This window comes from Cicer arietinum, chromosome 8 (genome assembly GCF_000331145.2).
Source record: "Cicer arietinum cultivar CDC Frontier isolate Library 1 chromosome 8, Cicar.CDCFrontier_v2.0, whole genome shotgun sequence".
NCBI lineage: Eukaryota > Viridiplantae > Streptophyta > Magnoliopsida > Fabales > Fabaceae > Cicer > Cicer arietinum.
In genome coordinates this window covers 13,101,267-13,111,308 of record NC_021167.2, presented here as the reverse complement: position 1 = coordinate 13,111,308, position 10,042 = coordinate 13,101,267, and the positions used below count along the sequence as shown (strand labels likewise).

General features: G+C 33.8%; 1 protein-coding gene and 1 pseudogene across 3 annotated transcripts; both read right to left on the bottom strand.

Annotated features, from left to right (window-relative positions):
* The window catches only part of LOC101492526 (probable leucine-rich repeat receptor-like serine/threonine-protein kinase At3g14840), an 11,790-nt pseudogene extending 7,550 nt beyond the window's left edge, over positions 1-4,240 (bottom strand).
* A 1,631-nt stretch (positions 4,241-5,871) lies between these two features.
* On the bottom strand, positions 5,872-9,480 carry LOC101514773 (uncharacterized). 3 transcript variants are annotated; one of them, XR_001142941.3, is made up of 5 exons: positions 8,989-9,475; positions 7,895-8,291; positions 6,846-6,910; positions 6,660-6,729; positions 6,382-6,443 (listed from the first exon to the last, which is right to left on the bottom strand). XR_001142941.3 is itself a non-coding variant. In XM_004515354.4 (4 exons), exons 1-4 carry the CDS (start codon positions 9,230-9,232, stop codon positions 6,300-6,302), a joined length of 855 nt encoding a protein of 284 aa, XP_004515411.1. In that variant the 5' UTR covers positions 9,233-9,465; the 3' UTR covers positions 5,872-6,299. The 3 variants fall into 3 exon arrangements, 1 of the variants encoding a protein (XP_004515411.1); XM_004515354.4 differs by lacking the exon at positions 6,846-6,910 and having other exon boundaries at positions 5,872-6,443; positions 8,989-9,465; XR_190462.4 differs by having other exon boundaries at positions 6,364-6,443; positions 6,660-6,910; positions 8,989-9,480.
* Positions 9,481-10,042: the final 562 nt, after the last annotated feature.

Below are 10,042 nucleotides of genomic sequence, written 5' to 3'. Positions count from 1 at the left end.
GATAATTATGAAAATATTGTTGTTGTTGAAACATTGGCGGCTGCTGCTGTTGCTGGAAGACAGAGTTCGGAGGATCCTGGTGTTGCTGTTGGAAATTTGGAGGCGGTTGCTGCTGCTGGGAGTATTGAGAGTAATTTTGTTGCTACTGGAATAGTGGTTGTTGAGGCAAGTATTGAGGCCGAGGCGGCAACTGCTGATGAAACACAGGAGGAAATGAAAATTGTTGTTGTTGAAATGTTGTTGCTGCTGAAACTGCTGCTGCTGCTCTTGAAACTTTTGTTTCCACTCCTCATTCAATTTATCAATTGCGGCTTGTATCAGCTGTTGTGTCTTTTCTTCTTGCTCACTTGCCCATTGCTTCTTTAACTGGTCAAGATCATTATCTATCGACGGACGATGAGATCGATCCGTACTAGCATAAGAAGAAGACGTCTCAGTCTGAATATAGCCGGTTGGACCTTTCTTAAAGGTTGATGATAAACTACCGGCACCCAGCACACGCCCTTTGTACTTGCCACCACTGATGTGCATAAAACTTGCGGTCTCATATTGTTTCCGCTGCACTAGACCAGCTCGCTGAGCAGGAGGAAGAGTAGCTTGATGATCATCCCATTCTTTCATGATTTGTTGAAGTTGTTCCTATATTTAAAATAAAAAAATAAAAAAATAAAATAGTTAATAATTAATATTATAATAATTTATAGGTCTAATTAATATATAACAATTAATATATAATAATTACCTGAATATTTTTTGATAATTCATCAGTATACTCATTTGTTTCAGGATTAACATGAAGATAGCGATGTATCTCAGCCTGAGTGACCTCCCTTCCAAGTTGCTTTTCCTAAAATATTAAATTAATGTCAAGTTTATAAGTTGGTGAAATGTGATGATTAATTGAATATAAATTAATAGATATATATTATAAATAATAATAAATTACCATATAATATTTAATTTCTCCAGCAGACATGGAACCTCCCTTATGAGTACTGGTACCCCTCTCAGATGCTCTATTAGTCTTTGCTTTTTCTCTCTTCTGTTTGTAAGCATCTGTGTTCCATTTCCTCCACAAAGCAGTCCAAACATTTTCACCAATCCAATTAGGCCGTTTTTCCTCCCCCTTATTACGTGCGTAAGCCAACATAGATGAGAGACGCTTTGAAAAGCGATGGTCAAATGAAGCCAAAACTGCGGCATCATGCTCTCTTTTCCAAGTGCATTTGGTCTGTTGTTTGTTGAAATTTAAAAAATATTAAAAATATAATTAGTAATTCAGTAAATTAATCAAATGTATAAATAAATAGTAATTAAATAAATTAATCTAATGACTTACTTTGAAACAATGTAAAAACTGATCAACTTCCCTAATTTGAGGTGTCTTATCCTCTTTTATCTCACCCCAAGACAACCATGGTTTTTTATATTTCTCTTGTATGACTTCAGCAATTGCCTTTGCAGATGATTTAAAAGGAAGATATCTTCAAAGTTTATATGCAAATTAAATATAAAAATAAATTAATAAAATTAATAATGTATTTACATTGCAATAATAATGAAATATTTAATCAATCATAGTTTACATACCCATCTCCTTCTGGAATGATGACAATGCGGTTGTAGCAATCAACACATCCGGGATCCATTATTTCGTCTAAGGTATAAGGCTCTACTGGGACCTCCGGATATAGAGGAATAGCTCCACCACTAGTACCAATGGACGGCATCGGCATGAGAGATGGGTCATTAACAACACGTTTAGCAACTTTTTTCTTACCACGTGATGTTTTGGATATTCCTCGTATTGCCGCCGTTCCTGTTCCTCCCGATCCATCCGAACCTCCTGATCCTCCTACTCCCGACACTGAAGCCATGTCTATATATATATATATCCATATCCATACATATATATAATATAATATATGTGTGTATACAATTAACATAAGATTAATTAATAATGAAATATACATAAATAAATTATAACACTGACATAAATAAAGAAATATATATAAAATATAAAAATATATATATAAGGTGTCGTTCATTTCAATTACAATATATAATATTATAGATATAGAAACACACATATATATATAATTAATTAATTGTCTTCGTCTTCGTCTTCGTCATCATCGTCGTCGTCATTTGATGAGTGAATTAAGTCATTATATATATATATATATATATAATTAATTAATTGTCTTCGTCTTCGTCTTCGTCATCATCGTCGTCGTCATTTGATGAGTGAATTAAGTCATTGCCTTCATCATTCTCTAATTCATCTATTTCTTGTTCATCAATTTCTTATACAATGTGTGACTCATGACAAAGTTGACTAATAGTCTCATCTCCAATCACATGATCCAAATTTGACATTTCATCCATTTGAAATGCAACTTCTTCATTGTGACTTGCTTCAACTTCTTCGATTCCACTCGTTGGTCTTGTTTTGATTGCAGCACACCAACCTTGTTTGCTTCTGACAGTTGATGGATAAGGAACATAATACACTTGTCTTACATTATGGGCCAGGGCAAATGGATCAAACCGTGGATATTTTTTGCTCATACGAATGTCTACAGTATTGGATATCAAATTTATTTTAGTTCCTCTGCTAGATGGATCAAACCACTTACAGTAAAACAACACCACTTTTTTCGCATAATCTAGGAACGTGTAGTCAATTTCGTAAATATGCTCAATTATGCCATAGAAATCTTCTACTACACCACTATCAGAGACACTTTTCATACAAACTCCACTATTAATTGTTTCTTTTCCTTCAGTCCAAGATTCAGTGTGAAATTTGTATCCATTGACGTAATAGGTGTGCCATTCTTTGAAACTTCTACTCGGGCCCATAGATAAGTGCCTTAAGTGGATGTTGATAGGAGTTTGTTCTTCGAGATGCACTTGTTGTTGAAACCATAATGAGAAATTTGAATGTATATCATCAGATGATTGTCCCGTATTTAAAAATGCCCTAATCGATGACCATATATATGGTGAATGTCAATTTAATCATATAATTAAATATAATTAACATGAAGAGAAATTTGAAACGTACTCAATGTAGGGTTTAACTTCAGTGCAGTTAATCAAAACGTGAACATGTGCCGCATTAAATACTTTGTCGCTTGGCCAGAAAATGAGAAAATCCCTACCAGCATGATGACCAGACAAGCAAAAAACTGATAAAGCATGTGGATGACGTATAACACTATCAGTAGCATTTCTTCTGTTAACTGGTGACAATGTTTCGTTGTTGAAATAATGAGAACAAAAGTGTGTTGTTTCACGGTGATGGTAAGATGAACAAATTGAGCCCTCAACTCTAGCTTTGTTTTTCACCGACCGTTTTGAATAACCCATGAACCTATAATATACAAAGAGATGTACAATAAGCTCCATGTATATATAAGTTGAAGTATATTGAAAATCAAGTATATGTATATATATATCACCTTTCAAATGGATACATCCATCTATACTGAATTGGTCCACCAAGCCTAGCTTCACTTGCAACATGCACTGAGAGATGCTCCATGGAATCAAAAAACCCAGGAGGAAATACTTCCACATTATAAGCCTACAATAACATAACACATTAACTAAAGAGACTAAAGTTATTTTATACTCTTCCATTTGCCACCTCATATCATACATTTTTTAAATAAAAATTTAAAAAAGGTGGGTATGCAGTTGTTTGATGTATTGGCAAGTTGTGATTGACTGTCATACAAGAACTTTTCACTGACAGGACATATCCTGTAAGCTCTTAATAAAAACACTTACATAAATTTACTCTAAGCACATGAAAAATCCAAACTTTATTCTTTCTGATTACCTGATTCTAAAGAGTTTTTTTTTTCTAAGCAGCCTTTCCACCTAAATATACCAAACAATAAGATGATAACAATTGCTACCACAACTACGATTCTAACCACAGCTTCTGCAGATATGCTGCTTCCATTTTCAGAAGGAGGTGAAAAATCTGCAAGATTATTATTAAACCAAAACTTTAGTTTCAACTCAATTATGTACTAGTGTTCCCTATGAAATTTCAACTCAATTATGTTAATGCTTCATGATGATTAAATTATTGACTACAAGCCTAAATATAAAAATCATGTTGATTAAAGACAGTGTTGTATGAAACTAGTAAAGATCTGGTGCTTTTGAACATAACTAAAAGAAACAGTAGGAAACAGACGTGCAAAATTCCACCACGTGTCATTTAAGCAGGGCAGGCCTATGCGTTAACTACTAAAGCCCTAGGGATCTATGGAGATAAAAATAATATAAAACTTTATAATTTTGCTAAGTTGATGAGGTCCCTATAGGGATCTATGGGGACAGGGATGGAGGAGAAAATGTCCCTATGGTGTGGAACGGGGATGAGGGACATGTTGAGTGGTGAGAACAGCCTTTCTCCTCAGTCCACAGCGACAAAATGTAGGACTAGTGCCAACAGTTCATCACGAAAGAAATTATAGGACAAAATGTAGGTTGTATAGTTGTTGATGGCCTTTAATAAGTGGGCCTTCTATTTCTTGTACTTATCAAGTTATTATTCATAAAAAATATTGGTGTTTTGTTTCAAATGGTTCCCTAAATTGAAAAATATTGATTAAAATTGTCTCTGTGTTTGGATATGTTAATAAATGTATCTCTAACATTATTATTAATTTAATGTCATTCTAGTCTTTATAAATATCAACAAAGCAAAAAAAATTGACCGAAACTTTTCAATTTCTTTAGAGTATCAATAATGTGGAAAACTAAGTTAATACATCTTTACATATTCAAGGACTAACTGGGATATTTGCCCTTTATTTGATGCAACTAATACCACAACATTAGTAGCTTGAACCATGCCATTGGGCCTTCATAAAAATCACCGACCTCGTCATTCTTCTCACTTATGCATGCACACCCTAAATATTTTTTCAAGCACTAATCTGATGCAACATAACTAGTAGATATTTGAATTCTTAAACTATTTTAAAGATGGTTTCATCATAAATTAGAGTTTATGGGAAAAAATCCATTAAAAATTATTAGTCTTTGCGATTGCATTCAAAAGATAAATTGTTTGCCAAAAACAAATTCAAGCTATAAAATCATGATTTCACATTTTCACTCCAGTAATAACTAATAACTTGAGGAGAAATAAACTATGATATAAAGATGAAAATTTTAATTGAGGCAGGATTAGATGGAGTAATAAGATGATTTATATGTTTGAGCATGGAAAAACTAAGGTATCGGTTATTTTATGAATAAACACAAGCATGAACAGCGGACATAAAAAACATCACCATGATGAAATTTTATAAGTTTTAGGATTTTACACCACATTCTAGTTTGATGCTTAATTTTAATGTTGTGTCATTCTCATTAAGTATAAAATTACACTTGATGATGTGATATGATAGGATCATTGAAGCCAAGAGAATATTGTAACTTTGATGGGCATACAATTAGAGTTAAATAGATAATTTAGATATTTAAGCTAGATATAAAATTTTATATTAGTTGGATTTTTATTTTAATTATTATTTATTTGGGCTTTTAGTCATTGGACCTTTTATGTTATTATCCATTATTAGCACTACATATATAGTCTCGTCGAGACATTTAAAAGTATCGAACTGCACTCCATCCTTATCCTTTGCTATCTCTAGCAAATATAGCATTCTAAAGAAAAATAAAAAGCACAATCAACTTAAGACAGCCGTAAACCCAACTCGTTAGTAATTCTTCGGAGGAAGCTCCCGGCAATCTTACAAGTTACCTCACATTCTTGATAACCTTGATCATATATGTCAGTTTCGAAATTTATCTGTTAAGTCTATTAGGCCATGATACAGAACTTTTGTATCTCTTTGTATTCGCCTCCACGTGAGTCTAACAAAGCAACGTATTCAAAAACATGAATTTATGAATTGAAAGAATTACATTCCAACTAGTAATTTACAACTGAAATAAGAGAGGAAGATTCCATGAGGACTATTGACGTGTAAGTGTTAAACAATTTCAACTTCGATTTTTCCCTTGGCCTCCTTCGATTTTTCAACTTGTATTGACTTATTTGGTCAGAGATGTGGCACTGAGGTAGTAATTCATGGTGAAAAAAAACTATCATATCACAACTATACAACCTACCATGACAAAGAAGCTTCAAGCTGCTATTTATACTTACATTACATTACATCTTCATCACATTTCCAGTTATCAATAGATATAGTCTCCTTCTTTTGGCAGTTCAAATTCATCAATCACTTTACCACTTTCTAGTTATCACTAACTGTTTCAACCTCCTCCTCTGATAGTTCAAATTCATCAATCATTTTAAAGTAAGCATTTTGTTTTTCAATATAATCTTGCAAGATGGGATCTTTGAACACGTCTTGTTTAGATGACTTGGCACGGTGCTTCTGAAAATTCAGCAAAGAAGCATCAAATAATTGCAAAATACCTAGTGTGACAAGAATTATGCACGTGGGGAAAAAGGTGTGTATGAAGCTAAAAAGTGCAAGGAAATGAAACACTTTGCTTCCACCTAATAATCATTTCAGAGACTTCACTACACTAATGAGTAAAGACAGAGGTGAAAAAGGAACATGCAGAAACTTAACAGTAAAGTTATGTACCTTTCTACAAGGGACTGTCATTGCCTTGACCTTGGGTAGATTTGCACCTTCTACCCCATCATTTTTCTCACTGTATTATATGATGAAAAAGGAACATGCAAAAGAATGAGGGTAACAATAATATTAAGGGCATGAATGTAGAGACATGATAAGGCAGAGGTGAAACAAAAAGGGATAAATTCGGACTTAGTAATCTATTCATGAAAGCTTCACATGACTTCATCGCAAGGTTTTGAAACCCAAGAGGCTGCCTGAAATGAAATCTTAAACTCATAAAAGTTTACTTAATACAAAATAATGTTCAAAATATCTATCATAGTATCAAAACATTATTTCCTATTGTTCTTACAGAACTTTTGAGGGCTTGCCGACGATCTGAAACGACCATAAGACCTCAAATTGTTTAAGTAATATAAGGGCATTTGATCTAGATAAGCCTTGCCGGCGATGTGCCGTGACCAAGACTCGGGTGTTTTTATGAGTAAGAATGAATGAGATAGCCTAGAATGTTTGGTATTTATAGACCTCGGACTATTAGCCTAGAATGTTTGGTATTTATAGACCTCGGACTATAACCGCCCCTCCTCTCTTCCCCTAGCATTATCACTTAGTGGGTTGGTTTTATCCCACTTACCACTCATTTAGTAACATCCATTTCACATGGGTTTGACCGAGTTACTCAAATATTTATGACGGTCCACTTATGTACAATATCTGATTGTTAATATTCAACATCAAGACCAGACCAGAAACAATTTTGCATCTATGGAGTTGGGTGCAACATCTGTACGATTAGTGGTTTGTGCACTACGGAGACTAATCATTCTGCTATCGCATTTTAGGGTTTTAATATATAATAATATTTTAATACCTAGAGTACTTGTACAATTCTACAAGTTATCTCAAGAGTTTGACAACCATACTTAATGAATGGAAGACATGTCTAATAGCATAAAGACTTCATGTGATCAATCAAGTTCCACTCACCACACCACACCTAATACAGCCAGTTCTCACAGCACAGAACAACCATCAGAATATGTTAGAGAATTCCTTGCAAGGATTGAAATTTTATCCTATCAGATCCACCATAAGGTTAGCAACTTTCTTTTTATACCCCCATTCCCTGAATTTAAACAGTCCATTCCTATTTTCCTCTAACTATTGGTCCTTAAACTTAATACCACTTGCATATTAACACTATCTATCACTATGTTACAGAAAGGGGTGATTACCTAGTATTAGAGACCTTCAAAATGGTTGTGCTACTTGAAGGAATGTCCACTTCCTTCCCTTGAATAGGTGTGCTACTTGCAGGAATGACCACTTCCTTCCCTTTATCCTTCCATCTAATGGGTGTGCTACTTGCAGGAATGACCACTTCCTTCCCTTTATCCTTCCATCTAACGGGTGTGCTACTCACAGGATTGACCACTTCCTTTTCTTTATCCTTCCTTCTAATGGACGTGCTACTAGCAGAAACGACCACTTCCTTCGCAACATCCTTTCTTCTAATAGGTGTGTTATGGGCTGGAACGACCACTTCCTTCCCTATATCCTTTCTTTTATTTGAAGAGGTTCTTCGGCTGTATACTATAGAAATAGGCTCAGAAGCTTCAAGATCAACAGTCCCTGAAGTAAAAGAACAAAAAGCAGAAATTTGACATGGTTAAAACAGTATGAAAAATAAGAAATTAATACCGATAATCATATCTAGTAAAAACTATAGCCAGGATATCCAAACAAATGTGTGCCCCCATCAACACGACCACAACGCGATAGCGATTAAAGCTAAATCAGTTGCATGGCTACATTGTATTTGATTGTGAATCTCCACAATATCAAGAACAAACAGCTACCTCAAACATTGGGCCCATTTAGATTAACAGCTTAGTTAAGCACTCATCGTATAAAAGCTTATGTATAAGCTATTTCTATAGTCAAAGAGAACATATGGTCAAACAATTTTCATATAAACCACAAACTACTTCCATAATCTCTAATGGAAAGATTAACAAAATTAGCTAAAAAACAGTTTATGAATATGTCATAATTCATTTCAATAAACTCTCCTAACCGCCTTATCAAGTGTGTATGCCAATTGATAAACTCATAAACCCAAATAAGTTGCTCATAATCAATCTAAACACAACCCTTATCTATAGCATTTTTAACCCATAAATCATAATCTATTCCTCTACGAAACACATATGCATTTTACAGAGAAACTAAAATTAACCCTAATTTGCAAAATAAGGACCACAATAAAATTGAGAATTAAAATTGAAAAACACTTTTAACAATTCAAACGGTTAATAACTCAACGTACTGCGACAAGACAATGTTTTAGGCAAAGGAGTTGAAAGAAAGGTAGATGGAGGAGAGTTAGGGTTTGATGCACCATCGAGATTCCCGGTAGTTGACGTGAATTCGGTGTGAGGTTTTTTTAACGCAGAAGAAGAACGATAGGGTTTGGTGGATTTAAGAGGAACAGAGGAAGAATAAGAACAAGTGTTGGTGCAATCGGAGAGTGGGTTTCTTCCTGTAAGCTTTCTTTTTCGTTCAGATTGCATTTTTAGTTATTTGTATGGGTAGGGAATTTTTCCATTGAACAGAGATCGACGAACGGCCACGGAGGCAGTCAGGCAGAGGCAGCCGCAGGCCAGCAGCGAGCAAAGGAGCGATCTGGACTGGAGGCAGAGGCGGCCGCGCGTTTGTCGTGGTTCGTGAATCTGGAGAAGGGAGAGAGTAAGGCTGTAACTTGACATTTTACTAATACTTTTGTTTAATTATGAGTCCTATTGAAGGATTAAAATTAACTATTTCTAATGCTTTGCTACAAAATAAACATCACTGTAGTTTAGACAAATTAAAATAAATTAGAAAGTAACATACTAACTATAACAATAGACAAGGAGATACCCCTTTTTGTATGGCTTTTCTTATAAAACTACCCTTCACTTTCAGTTTTCGTAACACATTAAAATAAATTTAAAATATATATAATTGCTTAATATAAATAAAGAAATTATAAATCACAGTTAAAATTATATAAATTGTAAAAAAAAACAGAATAAAATTAAATAAAAGATATAGTAAAATATTTGCACATGTTAGCTCAATGAAACAAGGAGACGGACATATAAATTGTTTGGACACTAGCACTGTATAAAGTAAACATAGTTTGTTTTTTGGTAGACATAATATATAATCTTTAAGTTATAGTTTATCAAATAAATAAAGGTTGTATATCATAAATTCAAATTTAAAATTTCGCAGGTGTGTATGTGGAATTTTTCTAATATTTATTATCTCATCTAAAATAAATAAATAATAGTAAATGAAAAGTTCAAATACTCGTCATCACACTCTTCTATTGTTTC

Excerpts from the sequence above, each read along its gene's own strand:
- LOC101514773 (XM_004515354.4), bottom strand. The coding sequence starts at position 9,232 with ATGCAATCTGAACGAAAAAGAAAGCTTACAGGAAGAAACCCACTCTCC. Across the intron at positions 6,730-7,894 it reads TTGAAGGTCTCTAATACTAG|TGAGAAAAATGATGGGGTAG; the intron begins GTAATCACCCCT and ends CATATAATACAG. Across the intron at positions 6,444-6,659 it reads TGACAGTCCCTTGTAGAAAG|AAGCACCGTGCCAAGTCATC; the intron begins GTACATAACTTT and ends CTGAATTTTCAG.